This window comes from Zosterops lateralis, assembly GCF_965231275.1.
Source record: "Zosterops lateralis genome assembly, chromosome: 28".
NCBI lineage: Eukaryota > Metazoa > Chordata > Aves > Passeriformes > Zosteropidae > Zosterops > Zosterops lateralis.
The window spans coordinates 3,840,958-3,859,306 of NC_139788.1; the positions used below are offsets into that span (position 1 = coordinate 3,840,958).

An 18,349-nucleotide genomic window follows, 5' to 3' on the forward strand; every position below is an offset into this window, starting at 1 on the left:
GAACAAAAGCTCCGGGAACGATTAATCAAGTGGCTTAATAAAAAAAATAAATTTAAAAAAAAAAAAAAAAAGTATAAATCCCCGAGGGCTGCGTGGTGCTGGTGGTGCTGGTGATGCTGGAGAGGAGCTGGCGCTGAGACAGGCACCGGGAGGGACGCGCCAGCCCTCCCCTGCTCTCCTCTCCTCTCCTCTTCTCCTCTCCTCTCCCCGAGCTGCTGCCACACTTGGTTCATTCCAGCTGCAGAAGCTCAGAGCCTTCCATGCGGTGGGGTTTTTTTTTTTTTTCCTTCCTCCTCCTGGGCTGAAAAAAAATTAAAAGGGGAGAGGAAAAAAAAAAAAAAAATAAAAATCACAAGGCTGACCCGCTTCCCCCCCCTCTCCCCACCTCCCCCCTCCTCCTCCTTCCTTTCTCCTCTCCATCCAGCCGAGCCGAGGACTATCCCAATCGCCGAGGGGAAGGAAAAAAAGGGGAGAAAAAACCCAGCAGCGGCGAGCGGCAGACCCCCAGCACTCCCCATCGCTGCTGCTGCCCTTTGACATGCAACCTTCCCTGGGATGGGACCGGCCGGGATGCAGCTGCAGCTGGGGAAGGCACTGGTGGAAATTGGGGATGCTGGCTCTGCTGACGGCCGAGGGGAGCGCCTGGAGCCGGGCGGTGCTGCTCTCGCTGGGGCTGCTGGCTGGATCGGCCATGGGTGAGTGCCGGGGGAACTTCTGCACCAGCGTTTGGGGTCCGGGATCCAGCCCCTGGTCCCCAGCGCCGGGGAGGGGGGGTGGGGTGGGTGCCGCCGGGGGGTGGCATTGGGTGTCAGCACTGGGGTGTCAGCACTGGGGTGTGTGGCACTGGGGTGGTGGCACTGGGGTGGTGGCACTGGGGTGATGGCACCAGGATGGTGGCACTGGGGTGTCAGCACTGGGGTGTCAGCACTGGGGTGTGTGGCACTGGGGTGATGGCAGTGGGCAGTGTGACACTGGGGTATATGTTGCTGAGGTGGTGGCACTGGGGTGATGGCACAGGTGATAGCACTGGGGTGGTGGCACCAGGGTGGTGGCACTGGGTTGATAGCACTGAGGTGTGTGGCACTGGGGTGATGGCACTGTGGAGTGATGGCACAGGTGATAGCACTGGGCTGGTGGCACTGGGGTGATGGCAGTGAGCAGTGTGACACTGGGGTGTGTGTTGCTGAGGTGATCCCACTGTTGTGATGGTCGTGATGGTACTGGGGTGATGGCACTAGGCAATGTGGCACCGGGGTGTCAGCACTGGGGTGTGTGGCACTGGGGTGGTGGCAGTGAGGTGATAGCACTGGGGTATATGATGCTGAGGTGATGGCACTGGGGTGTGTGGCACTGGGGTGATGGCAGTGGGCAGTGTGACACTGGGGTATATGATGCTGAGGTGATGGCACTGTCGTGATGGCATTGGGGTAGTGGCACTGTGGTGACGGCACTAGGCAGTGTGGCACTGGGGTGGTGGCACTGGGGTATGTGGTGCTGAGGTGATGGCACTGGGGTGTCAGCCCCAGGTTGGTGGCACTGGGTTTGTGGCACTGGGGTGTCAGCACTGGGTTGGTGGCACCGGGTTGGTGGCACAGGGCTGTCAGTACTGGGGTATCAGCCCTGGTCGGTGGCACTGGGGTGTCAGCCCTGGGTTGGTGGTACTGGGGTGTCAGCCCTGGTCGGTGGCACTGGGGTGTCAGCCCTGGGTTGGTGGTACTGGAGTGTCAGCCCCGGGTTGGTGGCACTGGGGTGTCAGCCCCGGTTTGTGGCACTGGGTTGGTGGCACTGGGTTGTCAGCACCGGGCTGTCAGCACACACTGCCCCGGTGTCTCAGCACGGCACTGGGGGTGTTGGATTCAGCCCTTTGGAGCTCCATCCTTGTCTGAAGCGCCGGGCTGTGCTCAGGGCTGATCTCTATGATCTCATTCCCCTGCTCTGGTGGGTCAGCTTTGGGCACAGGCACCGGTGATGTGCAGGATGACTGTGAAAAACGCCAGCCCCGCTTTCCCCTCTGCCTTTCCCTGGCGTCTTAATTCAAGATTTCACCACCCTGCTGCTTGCCCACAGCTGCTAAAACAGATTTCTGGATGCCTTGCATGAAGATGGAAGCACTTTCCTCCTTTTCCTCCTGCCTCCCCGGTTGAATATCTCTTATAGATGAGCTCGTTTGCCTCAGCATCCCGGTTTTTATGAAATATGCATGTTTGGGCTTGAAAGCAGGAGGAGACTTGAATTTGGGGGCAGTTTGCTTGTGTCTCCTGCCTCATTTCCGCAGCTGCCCTTGCAGCCAAAGCAGACCCAGGGACTGAAGTTTATTTCTGGTGTAAACAGCAAATATTTAGGGACTGTCCTTGTGTGTGTGTGTGTGTGTGTGTAGGAGGGGGAAGAGTGGGAGAGCCGAGTGCTTGGCAGAGGCTGCTCTCCACACTGTGCAGTGCCCCGATTTCCAAGAGTTTCCAAGTCCCCTTGTCTTGTCTGCTGTATCCCAGGCTGCAGGAATGTGTGTTTGGGTGTTGATGTGTATGAAAGCTCTCTGGGTTTGGGTTTTGTTTGTATTTTATTTTTTTTTTTATTGGGGAGGGGGGAAGGAAAACTTTATGTGGAATGCAAGAGTGATTTTATTATGTAAGGCAGGTTTCCTTTCAGGGGCTGAGGATTAACTGCTGCTCCTGAGGACTCTTGCAGGGGAGCTGAACAGTTCTGCTGACGGGGAGGATCTGCTAGGAAAGGCTGTAAAACCCACCCAAACAACCTACAGGTCCCTGAGAAAGGCTGAATCTTTATTTTGGTGGCGATTTTTCATCCCTTCAGCCTGGGCAGGGAAGAAAACCATTCCAGCAGCTTCTGCTGAGCTTTCCTCGTGTGAGCAGACTGATGGAGAGATACCTAAATCTCAGATTTACTCTACCAGGAGCTTACAGCTTTTTCTCTTCTTCTGAGCTGTCTGTGGCTTATTCATACTGGATCTTCCAGGCTTCACTCTGTACCTCGCTGAGCATTTAATCCTTTCTTCTCAGGCCCCTGGTCCCTCCTGTCTGCATTTTGAGCTCTCTGTTCTGGATCCTTCAGCCAGAGGTTGATGCTCTGCCTTGTTTTGCTTTGTGAGCAGAAGACTCTGCGAAAGCTTTTTAGACCTCAGATGTGGTTTGGGTTTTTTTTCTTTTTTTATCTGCATCAGAGCCAGAGGTATTGATCAATAAGTCCTCTCTTTAGATTCTGAGAGCCCAGCAATGATGTTTTTTTTGGGAGCAGCAGTGCCAATTCCAGTGTCAGTGCTGCTGGATCCACAGGGATGCTCAGAGAGGGAGGGGAGGCACCACCCTTTGCAGGGTCACCGTGGCTTTGGGGTGAAATCCCAGGAAATCAGCTCAGCCTGTGCTGAACCCCTGTGCAACAAAGTCCTGCGAGCTCCAGGAGCTCCTTGTGGCAGGGAGCAGTAGCCAGGAGTTCCCATAGTGTGGCAGCAGAGCCGTGTGTGTGTGTGTGTGGAGCTGTCAGCCAGGAGTTGGAAAAACGGGGAGAAATTCTGCTCCCACCACAGCAGCTGGGCCCTGCCTGCAGTCCTGCTGCCCAGAAATGGCTTTTAAAAATCAGTTCAGGGTCTGGGGGGCCCTCAGGTGCTGCTGTGTCCTGGGACAGCATAACAGAGCTTCCCTTGGGGAGAGGATGGAGCTGGAACAGGAGCAAAGGGGGTGGGAAGTTTCTTGTGCCTATGGAAAGGGGAGAGAAAATGGTTTGTGATGTTCCTCCTGTCAGCGATGGTTTCACAGGGATAAAACGGGCAGGGGGATTTGATTTTGGCTGTGGGTTGATGGTGAGCCCTGCCTGGCCTCTCTGCTCTGATGGTTCTGGTGTTGTGTGTGCTGACTGTCAGTCGGGTGGGCACAGCAGTGCTGCTCCCCCTCTCCTGGTGCTTTCTGAGGAATCAGCACTGCCAGGTGCATTGGGGGCATGTGTGTGTGTGGATAAACACCAATAAAATGCATTTTAATGGCCTGTTCTAAAAGGGTCTTGACACCATTATTTACACACTGTGCTTTATTAGTCAGCACCTTGCTCGGTTCTGGGTTCAGGGAGGATGCACCAGCTTGAAACACCAACTCATCAATTTTAAACCCCTGTAATTTCCTTTTTTTTTGGATGGAAAACAGTTTTTTGCCAGACTTCTCTTCTGAAGAGTGGAGGAGCTGTTCATGAATTTGGTTTGTGAATTTAAGATGTGGGCAGGAGGAGAGGGCAGAGCAGGTTTCGTTGCAGGGATCTCCACCTGCACTGACAATTCCACTCTCCTGAGGGACCACAAGGGCTTAAAGAACAAAAAGTTTTTAATTAGTGCTAGAAATGTGAGGAGAGGGCTCAGTATAAGGTGCAGTCAGTAAATGTGGTGCTTCTGCATCAAACTTGAATTTAAACCTTGAGCTGGAGCCTTGTTCTGTCCAGAGGGACACTGAGAAAATGGGATGGAGGAAAAACAAAGCAGATTCCTGGTTTAAACAGCACCATTTGAAATGTGTGTGAAATGGGTTCATCCCCTGGGTGTGCTGCTCATTGCAGCATCCTGTGGGATTGTTCGCCCCTTTAGTTCCTCTTCAGGAAGTTTTGGATCCACCCATGAGCTTGAGGAAGGTGATGTTGGGTCCTGCTGTGGGTAAATGTGGGTTAGAGAGTCCTGTGCATCCATCTGAGGTGGTTTTGGGGAGTTCACCTCAAGAAGTGCAGTAACTAAAACATGATTCCACTCCTATTGTTCAGACAGAAAGAGTCTGGAGGTGGTTGGTGGGGAAAGAGGAGCTTGTGAGATTCCAGGAGTCCTGGAGCAGAGGGGTCTCTGATGAGCCTGTCCCCATTAATCAGCACTGAGACCTAACGAGCTTTCCTGAGCCCAGAGCCAGCTCAGGGCTGCCCCACCACAGTGTGGATTTGTGTTCTAAATCATCCCTTCATTTTGTTCTCTTGTTTTCAATCCCCATTTGGGAGTTCCCAGTGAGGAACATCCACCCCCAGCACGTTTCCCATGGAAGTGTGTGAGGAGGGGAGGAGGAGCTGAGCTGTGGGCACACAATTCTGCACACTCTGCTGCAAGCTTTGGGCACGCAGTTCAGGGGACCAAAACCATTCCAGGGAAAGACCTTTGAGGTCAGGGAATCCATCACCAACCCAGCACTGCCCATCCCACCTTCTGCCTTCCCATTCCTTGGACCCATCCCACCCTTTGGGGCAGACACTTCCCAGTGCTGGAAGTTGTTCCTCACCTGTCACTTTGTCATTTTTATTTTTGGTGAGGAACATCTCAGCCCCAGCTTTGCTCTCCACTGAGCTGTGCCCATCCCCAGGGAAATGCTGGATGCTGCTGAGCTGGGAGATGTTGGATGTGCCCTGGGAGATGCTGCAGGGAGCAGAGCTGGGTGTATTTGCTCCTCTCCTCTGCCTCCCCCTGTCAGGAGCTGCTGGCAGAGCCCAGGATGCTGTGGGGAATTGGGATCCAGGAAGTCCCATGGGTGCCATGGATGGATTTGTGCTCCAGTGTCTCCAGAAGGACACAAAAGAACCACACTCACACTGTCCAGCTGTGCGAGTAAAAGAAGGATGTTTATTTGGGATTTTGACTTAGTCAGTCTTTGGAGTTTGATCAGGGATTGGGGGATGAGGCTGACACCTCTTTGACCCCACTGGTCAACCTAGAAATCCATCAATTTGTCCTTCCCTCAGAAAGGAATGCACAGCTTTCCAAAACAACACTTTTTGCTTATATTACAACGTATGAGGACTCCAGTACAGAAATGCAAAACATCAGAAGGCTGAAAAAAACCAGGGCGACACTCCAGGTATGGCTGGGCTGTTCCCCAGGGGATGTCAGTGATGATGTGTCAGGGGATGATGTGTCCCTGTGCAGAACTGAACCTTCAATCCTCCCTGCTCTGCACCCAGGGAACGGCTCCTCTCTCCCCAGGGATTTCCAGGCTGGAATTGTGCAGGGTGTTCACTGCCCTTCTCCACTTTCCGAGAGCCCAGCTGGGTGGGAAATGCCAAATTTCACAGCTGTGCTTCCCTTCCTGCTGCTGCCCTCCCAGCCCCTGCCAGAATTCGGCCTGGATCTTGACCAGAGGAAATTGTTATGATAATGTTGAGGGTTAGTTGGGGGCAAGGTCAGGCAGCCTGAACTGGTTTTGAGCCTGTGGCATTGCAAGAAAAGTGGTTTTAGCTCCGTTTTTATCAAGAGTATCCTGAGACACGGGGCTGGAGTAATTTTTCACAGGCTTTAGTGAAATTATAACAAAGCTCTGTTTAGCTGAGTGGATTTTAAATAATACTTCTTTACTCTCCTCCATGTTTCCAGGCATTGGGAGGTTCAGAAACACCATGAATAGGCCTAAATTTAAATTAGGCTTTTTTTTTTTTTTTTTTTTCTTCCCAACAGAAAATAGAGCAAATTCAAATGGAAGGGGAGAGATAAGACTTTAAGGACTACAAAAAAAAAAAAAAAAAAAAGGAAGTGATTAAACAGTAAAGATTCTGTACTGCTGGAATTGTTGAGTGCAGCATTGAGCTGTCTCTTTGACATCCCCAAAAATGTCAGAGGTGGTGGAATCCCATTGATTGGGCTCTAATATCCAGTGAGGAACGGTGGGAAGGGGAAGAGAATCAGGTTTGAAGGAGAGTTTAAACCAGGTGAGGCTTTTTTGCTCCACTTGGGAGGAGGTGGGGACCATCCATCCTGCCTGGTAACTCAGGATTTATGCTCCAGCTCAGCATTTTCATTTTCACTGCTCGTTGAAACGTTTCCCTGAGGTGAGTTTAGTGAGAGCTCCAGCGTGTGCACTTCATCCTTGTGCTGGAGATATTGCAAGGCAGGAGCCCGGCAGGGAGGCTCTGATCCCACCCAACCTCTGAGAGCAGACACAAATCCCTCACCAGTGGCTCCAGCCTCATCTCCAGAGGTTTCTTCCAGCCCAAACCACTCCATGGAATAATTCTGCTGCATGGAGCGACGTGCATGAGGTTGTGTGGGGACTTTGGGGCACCACAACATCACTTTTCCCCATTTATTCCTCAGTTCTCCAGCAGGAAACACGAGGCTCCTGGCTCTGAGGTGATTTCAGTGCAGCCCCAGGGTTATTTCCTGCTCCCAGGAGAAGGCACTTCATGGCTTTCAGTGGGATTGTGGCAGGGTCTGCAAACATCTGCGGGGAACCTGATGGTTCGTTTTAGGGATCTCAGAGCGCAAAAGACACAGCGGGGGACAACTCAGTTTACTTAAACAAAAAATGCACCTTTATTTAGTGCCAACAAATGCGATAGTGGGGAGAGAAAATAGAGAATAGTGAGGAAGACAGAGAAAGGGGGAACGGGGTTATAGCTACCAACGTGGAGGGACGAGTCCTCGAGGGGTAGAGATGCCCATAGACGTGATCTTCTCCAGTGGGGTGATCACGAAAGTGAGCGGGGTCTCCAGAGTCTTTACAGGTTGGTCAAGGCTGGGACCAAAGCGAGGGGCACAGAGCCAAGGCAGGGACCACCTGTGTCGAGGTTGGTGCTCAGGAACAAGGTCCAAACCCCACCTCTGGTACGGACAGACCAGTTGGGACAGGCAGCCTCGGTTCAGTCCACCGTAACCAGTTCCATTGTTCTTGCACTCTGTTTTCATGGAGATGCACATCAGTCCTCCAAGACTTGGCAAACATCCCACCTCAGCCAGGCCAGGGGCTCCCCTCAGAGTTCGGGGTCCCAGTCCCCAACCACTGGAGACAGTTGTGAGGCAAATCACATCCTTGGACAGACTCTGACAGATTGGGACGTGGAGATGAACCCAGTGACAGCAGCAGCCACAGTTGTGTGTTTCCATCATGAGAAATGATGTTCTCTGCTTGCCATCAGCAGGAATCTGCAAATCCTCCCTGCTGCCTCCTCTGCTCTGCAGTGGCAGCCAGGCCTGGTGGTGGTTAATGTGTAATTGGGACAATCCCATTGATTAAAGGGATCAAATTAACTCTGCTTCAGTGTCTTGGCTCCAGGCTGGAGACTGCAGGGAGCTGGGATGAGATGATTTTACACCTCCTGTGTGTGAAAGTTGAAGAGAGGGTTTTTTTTTGGTGTTTTTTTCTCTTTTTTTAATGGTGGTTGGTGTGGTGTTTCCTCTTTTTTCTCTGTGTCAGGTACATTCCCTGACTCAGCTTGTTGTGATAATTTCCTGTCCCTCCCACCTGTAGGAATAAACTCCCTGATTTTGAGGGCACAGTTGGGGCTGATGGATGGAGAGAGAACTGGGGGCTGTGTCAGAGTCCTGCTGGTGCTGGGGGGATTCCCAAGGGGGCAGAAAAATCGTGGATTAAGGAGATGGTGATGCTGTGACTTCCACTGGAGGAGGATCTTGTGGTGGCTGCCAGGGAGGTGTGGGATAAGGGAGTAATTAAAAAAAAAAAATAAATCAAATCCCGCCCCATTGCTGACTGTAAAAATCTGCTGGGAAATGAACCCCTGGAACCTTCTCTCTCCTTTGATTGCATGAAGTGAATCCAACCATTTCATGGACAATTTGGGATTAATTGTGAATGACATTTTGAGGTGAACGTTGTCTGTCTGCTCCTGAACTTGAAGCAGTATTGTCAAAAAAAGTCAGGAATAAAACCAGTTTTGAGGGGTGAAGGTTTGCAGAGGGTTGCAGGAAGTGGGACAGGGCACAGGAATACCTGTGGTGCTGGTGTGTGACAGTGGTGTCATTACCTGCCCAGTGAGGTGCAAACATCCAAAATCCCGGGATCAGTGAGGCTGGAAAAGCCCCCCAAGGTCACCAAATCCAAGCTGTGACCCAGCCCCACTTTGTCCCCAGGTCCCCCAGGTGTCCACTTGGACACCTCCAGGGATGGGCACTCCAAACCTCCCGTGCCTGAAATTCCCTTCCCATGCAGAAATTCCTCCTGGATTCACCTGGAGGTGGCCCTTGTTGCTGGAGGGCCATGACAGAGGGGGAAATCACAGCCCAGAGGGGTTTTCTCCCAGTGCTGCTGGAATTCTGCTTGTCAAGCAAGGATTGCCCTTAGGAGAACACAGGGAAAAGGCCACCAGTGTCACCAGAGCCAGCCTGGTTTGTGTGGGCACCACCTGGGCAGGACTGGAGCTGCAGCCAAGTCCTGACAAAGAAAAGAAATCTCAACCCTTGCTGGAATTTCAGCTTCTTTCCTTTGTGAATCCTGAGTGTCCTTGGGGGGCAGCTCCTCCTTCCATCCAACCAAGGAAATCTACAGCATCCCATTTCCTGCTGGTGAATGTTTTCCCCTTCCCTCCTGGTCAAAAGGCATTTCTACTGCAGTTTCAACTCATTTTTGCTCCTGTTTCATTCCTGGGCAGAGCAGTGGGTGCCCCAGGAGGTGCTGGAAGTCAGGGAGTTGCAGTTGGAAACACCAGGAGAAGAGATGGATGAAAAGCTGGATAGAGCTCTGCTTTGGATTTGCTGGGGTCTGCTGTGAATGTGCTTTTCTGTGTCCTGGAGGAGGGTGGGGAGAGGATGTTCAGGCCACTGGAGGATGGACAAGCCTGACTTTTATAACTTTGCTGTTTTCCCAATTTCCTTTCAAGAGGAGAACTTTGCATGGGAACACTGTTCAGTGAGAATCCCACAATGTAGTTGTTGAAGGCTTGATTTACCTGTCCTTAAAGGCCAAAAAATCTGAGCACGTTATCATTTTCACAGTGCATTGTTAGATAAAAGAAAGCTGCTCTAGAGTGGGGAGGCAGAGAAAGGCCTGGCCAAGGTCACCCAGCAGGGTGTCAGCAGAGCCTGGATGTCACTCCTGCGTCATCCCACAGCCAGCAGCAGCACGGGGATGTGATGCTGCAGCTCCTGAGGTGCTTTTTGAGAAGCCTTTCGTGCTGCAGATGAGCTGGGGAGCCGTGTCTGTGCAAAGGCATTTCACAGTGGTTACACTGGAACAGAACAATCCCTGCACCCATTTATCAAAGTGTCTGCCATTCCCATTCCCAGACAGATAAAACAACGGTGAATCTCAAATAAAGGTGTCTTTGTCCAGAACACTTTAAAACAAAAGGAAGGGAACATTCGTTCTGGCCTCTGCAAGGGGAAGTGTGTTCTGTCCTGGTGAAATGGCTTTATTTGGGTTTCATCCACCTGCCTTGGTGCCACCTCCCTTCCTTTCAGTGTGGATTTTACCTGTTCCTCAGCTGTCACCCCAGTGTAGACCAGAGCACGGTCACAGCCTGATAATCCCAGCCCCAGCTGCATCAGAAGGTGCAAGTAGGGCTGGAATAGCCAAGAAAGATGAGTTAATCACAGGCAGAGAATTAACCACAACTGGGGATTTGCTGCTTCAGTGCTCTGCTGTTATTTGCACACTCCCCTGACTCGCAGGAGTTGTCAGAGCCCAGTTCCTGCTGCCTCCCCATGGCTGTGGGCACTGGGGGGATCCACCAGGCTGTGAGCCTCACTCTCTCTGCTTCCCTTCCCCATCCCTAAACCAGAACCTGCAAAATGATTTACAGATTTATTCTGCAGAGAGAAAGAGAGAGAGAGAGAGATCTCGGGATGTTTGTGAGGAGCTTTCAGCAGGTACAAATTGCACGAGGCTGATTAACTGCACAACTCCGGCGTGCTCCCGCTTCTCTGCCTTGATTGCGTGGAGTGAATTCAACCATTTCATGTACAATTTGGGATTAATTGTGAATGACATTTTGAGGTGAATGTTGTCTGTCTGCTCCTGAACTTCAAGTAGTATTGTCAAAAAAAAAAAAAAAAAAAGTCAGGGAATAAAACCAAGTGCGGTGTCTGTTGCAAGGGAGGGTTTTGCACAGCTCCCGTAATTTGTACAGAATTGCCTTTACAGTTTTTATACGTTTTAGATCCATGTTTTATGCAAAGACTGCAGATTTTAAAAGCGAAGTGGAGATGGGAAGGTGGGAGGGGTGTGTGCACTGAGGATTTGCCAGATGCATCAGGGAATTGGATCCTGTTGTTCAGAAAAGCAGGATATTGGCAGGGAGGATGGTCTGGACCTTCTGATTTTAACCTGCCACACACTCTGCCTTTGAAGCAGTTGCTTAAATTATGCAAGCTCCAGCTTCTTGTCTATGGAGGGGGAAAAAATAGTGCTGTGCTAATAGTATTATCTAATTAATTATGAAGATGAATGCCTGCAGGATGGCAGAGATCAAATGGAGAACTTGTTTCCCTTGTTACGGTTCCTGTTATTTATCAGCAGTTTATCAATATTTTGTTTAGTTAATTTAGTGAAAGCAGAGTTTGAAATAAGAATTTTTTTTTTTTTTTTTTGGTGGCGTTTATGTCATTACTTTTGGAGTCTGATGGGCTGAGGTGGAGCTTGTTCCCTGAAAAAAACAGGAGGAGTGGGATTTTAGGCACAGAAAGTTTCTCGAGGAGCTTTGTGATGGGGAGGGATGTGTTGGGGCTTACACAGGGTCACATCCTGTCCCCAATCCTTCCTCCTCCATGTGTTTAAATCCATGAATCCCAGCAGGATTCTCCTGTGGGCAAAAAGGGCTCTGCACCTCGCCAGGGCTGTGGAGAGCTGCTAAAGTCAGGGGTACAGAAAATTGCAGCTCATTTCTCCTGTGACAAAGGCACAATTCAATGTTCCTTTCCCCTTCATCCACCAAACAATAACACCCAGAAAAAAAAAAAAAATCCATTTCCTCCTGAAAAAGGGGGAGGATAAGATCCCGTCCTGCAGAAGGATAATGGAGCTGGTGCTTTTCCAAAACCAATGCTGTTTTTAAAGATGCTCCTTGCATCCCACAGCATATTGTTTATGTCCCTCTATTGTTGTTTTGTCTCCATTAGGGAAAGGTTAGGCAGGATCTGGACACTGGGCAGCTGTCAGCACCATTCCCATGGGGCTCTCATTAAAGTTAAGCACCACTTGGGCTGTTAATATTAAAAGAGTGTCCACCTGCTGGAGTAATGAAGGGTTTGAAGGATGGGGAGTTTGTCCCTCATTGTGTGAGGACTTTTTTCCCAGTGATGCCTTAGGAGTTTTAGCTTTTATATTTTTCATCTATTTGTAACCCTGCAATTCCATAGTGTGTAACTCCAAACTCCACACACACTGTGAGCTGCTGCTTCCCCAGTTTGGGCAGACACAACAATTCCTCTCCAGGCCTGGGGATCAAGGACACCTCACTGCCCCAGGCCCTGAGAAATGTAAATAAAAGTGATTTGGGGGCAGCAAACTTGGGGTAAATGACTTCATTACCTGAAGCTGGAATTGGAAGATGAACCCCCAATATACAAATGGATCAAACTTATCAAAGTGTGAAAACCCATGACCTGTGGTCCATTTTGAGTTCAGCTCCTGAATGAGTTTAGTCTACCCTAAATGTATCTGAAACCCTTCAATAACCAGAACTGCTTTTTATCCCCTTAATTTTGTCTGCCCTCTGTTTTCAGGTACCCCAAAAAGGCATCACCAGAGTTGGGCCTTCCTCCCCAGGGTTGTGTTTAGCCCCAGCTCTGGAGGCAGCAGCCCTGGACTGACCAGAAGGACAATCTGCCATCTCTGGGGGCTCCCATTCCCTCTCTGCAGGCTCTGCTGTCCTGTGCTGCAATTTCTGCAGCTCTTCAAAGAGTGTTAAACCAGCTGGATTGGAATTTCTCTACTTTGGTGGGGGCTTAGATGAAAATCTGTTTTGAAAAGCCCCATCAGAGCTCCTGTGCTGAGGGAACAGGGTGTGGGTTGTCAGGAGAGCCCAGAGATAAAGCCCGGGGGGGCGGGTCAGAGATAAAGCCCGGGGGGGGCAGAGATAAAGCCCAGGGGGGGCAGAGATAAAGCCCAGGGGGGGGCAGAGATAAAGCCCAGGGGGGGTCAGAGATAAAGCCCGGGGGGGGCAGAGATAAAGCCCAGGGTGGGGCAGAGATAAAGCCCAGGGGGGGTCAGAGATAAAGCCCAGGGTGGGGCAGAGATAAAGCCCAGGGTGGGTTTTGAGTGAAGTTCTTTGGATTTGATCACAAAGGGAGAAAATCCTTCCCTGGGAAGGTGGGCAGAGCCTGGGATGGAGTTCCCAGAGAAGCTGTGGCTGCTCCTGGATCCCTGGCAGTGCCCAAGGCCAGGCTGGACAGGGCTTGGGGCAGCCTGGGACAGTGAAAGGGGTGGGATTGGGTGAGATTTGAGGTCTTTTCCAACCCAAACCACTCCAGGGTCCTGTTTTTACCTTTGCCCAGGTGTCTCACTGACTGTCTCGCCTTCCCCAGTGGCACAGGCAGGGCTGGTTCTGATCCTGGGCAAGATTTAAAGGTAGAAAAACCCAACCCTGCAAGGCCCCTGCTGTTGTCACCTCTTGCTGAACACACTTCTTCCTACTGAATTAACTAATTTTCTTTAAAAAGAGCAAGTTCATTTTGCTGGATTTAAACTCCCAGCTTTGGGGAAGGCTCTGTCATTTGTTCCTCCTGGGAGCACTTCCCAATCTTAAATTAGAGAACAAATGATGACCTTTTTTTTTTTTTTTTTTTTTTTTTTGCCCAGGAATCCAACGCTGAGGGCTCTTACAGGGAGTTTTTTTGCCTTTTCTTCCATGAAATGCAGTTAACAGATGAGACTTTTGACAAAAAAATCCCCAATTTGAACGTACAAGTCGATTCAATTCACCCCCTGTTAGCTCCTTGATTGAGAGCTATGTAGATTGAAGAAGAAAGGTATTGATCTGCTTTGGGGATTGAAAACTAAGATGAAGTGGAATATGTCTGTGGGTGAAAATGAGGTTTTAAATGGATGGAGGAGGCGAGAGGAAAATAAAACACGGTGTAATGTTAATAGGAGGGAGTTCTGGGTTTCTCCAGTGGTTACACAGAGGTGGGGAGGTCACAGGATGCAGGAATTGGACAAGCCATGGAAAAATCAGTGCTTGGCACAAGAGTTTTTCTAAATTGGGTCAAAACAGAACAAAAAAAGTCTGATTTTGGTCTATCAGAGCATCCATCAGTAGCCAAGAGAGACATTCCTTGTTGAACAGAGCTCACAGCTCTCTGTGCCCAAAGATCCTTTCCAAACCATTCCATAATTCCCTGAAATCATAATCCAGCTTTTGCCATTGTCAACGCGAAACTCACGTCTGAATGGGCTGAAAAAATTCAGTATAATTGAAATGTTTCACTCTCCAGATAGTCTTTTGCAGCTATTATTCTTTTGGGGTGTGTGACGAGCTTGGTTGTTTTTTTTTTTGGTTTTTTTTTTTTTTTTGGCTCGTTGGGTGCAGTGAATTATTAACTTTTATTTATTAACTTTCCTCTGTGCTGTCAACTCCAGGTGACTTTCATTGATTGCTCAAGGTGACAAGGAGGCATTAGGTAATAAATATCAAGTGCTGCAATACTTAAAGGAAGTGAATATGAAAGTGCTGTTAACGGAATCAAGTAAAAATTGGATTTTATATCCTAACAAAAATTCCCAGGAGGGATCGCTTTCTGTTGGGCTCTTTTTTGTAATTCAAATCCAATCACACAAGTGTGAGCTGTTGGAACACAATTGCCTGGCAGAGGGGTTTTGTTGGAGGATCTCAGAGCACTTGTAAACACGGAGAACATTTCACTTTGCAGAGCGTGGGGAGATGGGAACGGCGGTGCAAGAGTGGAGAGCTTTTAATAAGTGGAGTCTCTGCTTGTTCCCAGGGATATTTTTAATTTATTTCAGGTCTGGAGGTGTGAGATGCTGGGGATGGCAGTGGATGAGGTGGTTTATTCTGTTTTGGCTGCTGCAGAGCTGCTCTGTGTCCCCTGGGGGCTGGAAAGGGTCTGTGGCCTCCCTGCAAGCACTAAAAAGGGACTTGTGTAACTTCTGGGCTTTCTGGGAGTAAAAAATGTCTGAAAATACAACCTGGTCAAGGAACTGATGTGTAAAATGTAATTGAGAATCCAAAAAGTGGTGGGGAGGGGGAAGAACCCCCTTGGAACTCCCTCAGAGCTTGGTGCAGGTTTATTTGTGAAGGAGCTCTCCCCACTGTGCTCTCCTTAAACCACCAGGGAAAGGATGGGATTGTTGATATTGGGAGAATTCCAGGGGCTGAGGGCTTGGGAATTCTCAGGGATTTGGAGCTCAAGATCTCCCTTGAAGAACATTGAACTTCACAGCTGGACACAGAGCTCCAGTGGCAAAGAGAATTTGAGGTGGTTTTAGGTGTTCCATGGTGATCAATAACAAAATATTTTCATGAGGAATTCTTTAATTTTGGCTCCGCTGTGACTTGGGATGGATTTCACCTTGAACCTCACTTCAACCTTCTTCAATTTTTATTTTCCCTTTCGAGATAATCCTGACACCCCGAGATGAAAATGCCTTCGAGCCCCCCCTGGATGAACCATTTAAATGCAAATATTATTTTGCTGCGAAATAATTGAAACGCAAATTGAAAAATTTTGTTTTGGCGACAATAATTAGCACCTTGTAAATGAGACTGAGTAAAAAAAATGCTGCACATGAGTGGGAGTCCATTTGCAGACGCCGGGTAAAAAAAAAAAGTTTCTCATCAAATTACCTTCTGTTTTTCTGAGTTTAATTTCGATTGGGGGTTGAGATGAGCTGTGTCATTTTTACAGATATTTGCAGTTGAGGTGAGAAAAAAATGAAATCTTCGCTGTGTTCGTCTTGAGAGAAAATAAAAGAGTAAAATTGGCAGAAGGATTTGAATCAGGCTGAACATTTGCATTGAGGCTCAGACTCCCAGGGCAAGATTTTTTTTAAGGGTGTTTAGATGCCAAAATAAGTGGAGACTTGCCCATGGTGGGTTTATAGGGGAAATGTGGCTGCACAGCTCAGGTGGGGTCAGGAAGGCTCCAGAGCAATCCTTGATGTCTCTGCAGTTCTTGATTTATAAAATACTTGCAAACCTGGGGCTCTGAAGTTTGTTTGAAAAGGATTTGTGTTTGGTTTATGAAGTTGGGTTTGGTTTTGTGGCGTTTGTCACAAAGGGGCCACCTGGTCTGTGACACCTCCCTGTGATTCCAGGCCCAGTCAAAGCCTCCCAGTTTCCATCTCAGTGCCTTAACCACATTTAAAACCATCTTTGTTTGGAGGTTTGACAGGAGAAGTGCAGAGGAGAGGAGCTTTGGGGTCCCTTCCCAGCCAAACCATCCTGTGACTGATCCAAGGGCAGGAGGGGAAGTGCTGGGAGTTCCCAGTGGGGCTGTTCCTCACCACCAGCATCTGCATTCATTGGTTAAAGCCTCTGGAGTGCTCTGGAGATGGAAACAGTTCCACAAGTGCCTGAGTTCATTATTCTGCTGACAATGGCTGTGGAGAGGAGTGGAGGGAACAGCCAAAATTGATTAAGAGACAATTGTGAAAGGAAAAGTTCTGAAGGAAGGAAATGACATCCCTCTGGAGATGAGGCCCGTTCTGGCTGAATGTTGGGGTGACTGTGGTGCTTCCTGGAGCTGAGGAAATGATTCCAAGTGATGCTTGGTGCGCTCAGGATTCCTGGTTCCAGCAGGGATTGTGCAGCTGGGGGAATTCTGCAGGAAATTGCTTTATGTGGTTAATGAGTGACTGCTGGAAGTGTGGGCTGGGAAAAAACCCCTTTGTTTGGAGTGTGAAAGTCCCTGAGTTTTGAAGCAGCTCTTGTGAAATCCAAGAGCAATCTTGAAAAAATCTCAGGATTTTCTGGATTGGGAATGACAAAAGCTTCAGTTCATGTACAGACAGCTCCAAAGGGGTTTTCCCAGCAGAGATGAGGAAGGGGTGAGAGAGGTTTTCATGAGGTGTTGAGGAACCTTTGGAGGAATGACTGAGGTGGTTTGATGTCCTTAGCACAGAAGAATTCCAGGTGGGATGAGAATTCCGAGGATGATCAGAGGTGAATCCTGGAGGAGTGAAAGCACAGCACTTACTTGGCCTGGAAAAGAGGAAGGGCATCAAATTATCCTCTCTGAATAAATCCATCCAGGCCAGGTAAAACAGAATGGGGAGAAATGTGAAACAAAAAAATGTTGGTTTGGAAAGAAATGGCCCCAAACTGTGGCTTTATCCTGAATTTCCACTGTTGCTGTTTAAGAACCTTCCTGCACATCCTGGGGGTGCTTGATTTTGGCATCTCGATAAAATCCTTGATCCAAGCACGTGGATGAGCAGCTGTGGACACACCTGTAGCCTCTGGCTTGGCCTAAAACACTCCTGTCAGGCTCATCTCTGTTTGCTGAGCTGCCCTGGGCTGAATTTAGGTTCAAATTCAGGTTTGAATTCGGATTCAAATTGGGTGTTTAAGGCTGGTGGACAGGAGTGATCACTGAGCTGGCTGCAGCAGTTCTTCCCTTGTGTCTCCTGCACTTCCCAGGCCTTGGGCAGAGAGCCCCAACCAGCTGGAGCTGCTGAAATCCAGGGGCAGGAACATTGCAATGGAAAGGGAAGGAAATAAATCCGTGACTTGCTCTGGGCGCAGCTGGTCTGTGTGTGTGACATCGCCGAGCCCTGGCCCCGATGGCTCGGCACACACAGACATTTCTGTGTGTCTGTAAACCCAGGGGGGGGTTCTCCCTCTGCTCTCCCCTCTCTCCTCTCCCAAGGCCTGTCAGGGAGCTCTGGAGCTGCTCCCTGTGTGTCTGCGCTTAGCAACTGAGCCTGGGCACGTCAGAGCTGCCTGTGGAATGGTAATTCGGGATGAACCATCCTGCTGCTGCTTTTCCAAGGCTCCCAAACCCTGCTGCTTCATCCCCTGACCTTCAGGCTTCCTTCAGCACCCCCAGCAGCTTTCTGTCACTGCCCTGCACAAAGCAGGGGAGCAGGGAGTGAGACCCTGCCCATGTGTGGGGGGCTCTGGAAGCTTTGCCAGGAGTTTTCCAGGAGTTTTCCAGGAGTTTTCCAGGAGTTTTCCAGCCCAGGCTGTGCTCAGGGCTGGCAGAATTCTGGGGATGGTGACACAGCTCCATGATTTCACCTGAATCCGAAGCTGCTGCAGTGCCAAAGGGGCCAGACTCGAAATGTGGAACGTCTGTACCAAGAAATGGATTTGCTGAGAAGTGGAGAGGGCGGAAAGCTGGGATTGTGTTTAAAGTCTTATCAGCTGGAGCTGCTTAATTTGATTTTTGGAAGTGTTTAAAGCACGGGTCTCTCTACCTGGGGCATTCAGGGTTTTTGTTAGCTTGGGGTTTTTGGGATGTGAATGTCTGAACTCCTTCAGCCAAGGTGCCTTGGAGCCCTGTGGAGATCAGTGGGCCTGGCAGAACCAATGTCCCTTCTTGTCATGCAAAAGGCGTGAAATAAAGTCACTTTTGTCACTTTTTGTCTGGTCCAGCAAGGAGCCAGGGCAGCACAGAGGAGTTGGCAGGTTTGCTGTGCCTGCAGAAAGCTCAGGGGTGGGTGTTGGGCTCTGTGCAATCCTGGGGATTTATCTGGAT

At 49.6% G+C, this 18,349-nt stretch overlaps 1 protein-coding gene across 1 annotated transcript in view; it reads left to right on the forward strand.

Moving 5' to 3' along the window:
• Positions 1-538: 538 nt before the first annotated feature.
• CSMD2 (CUB and Sushi multiple domains 2) overlaps positions 539-18,349 on the forward strand; it is a gene marked incomplete at both ends in the record, with an annotated part of 295,395 nt that continues 277,584 nt past the window's right edge. The window contains 1 exon segment of the mRNA XM_083879352.1: positions 539-695. Within this exon segment, the coding sequence (XP_083735478.1) occupies positions 539-695 (157 nt within the window).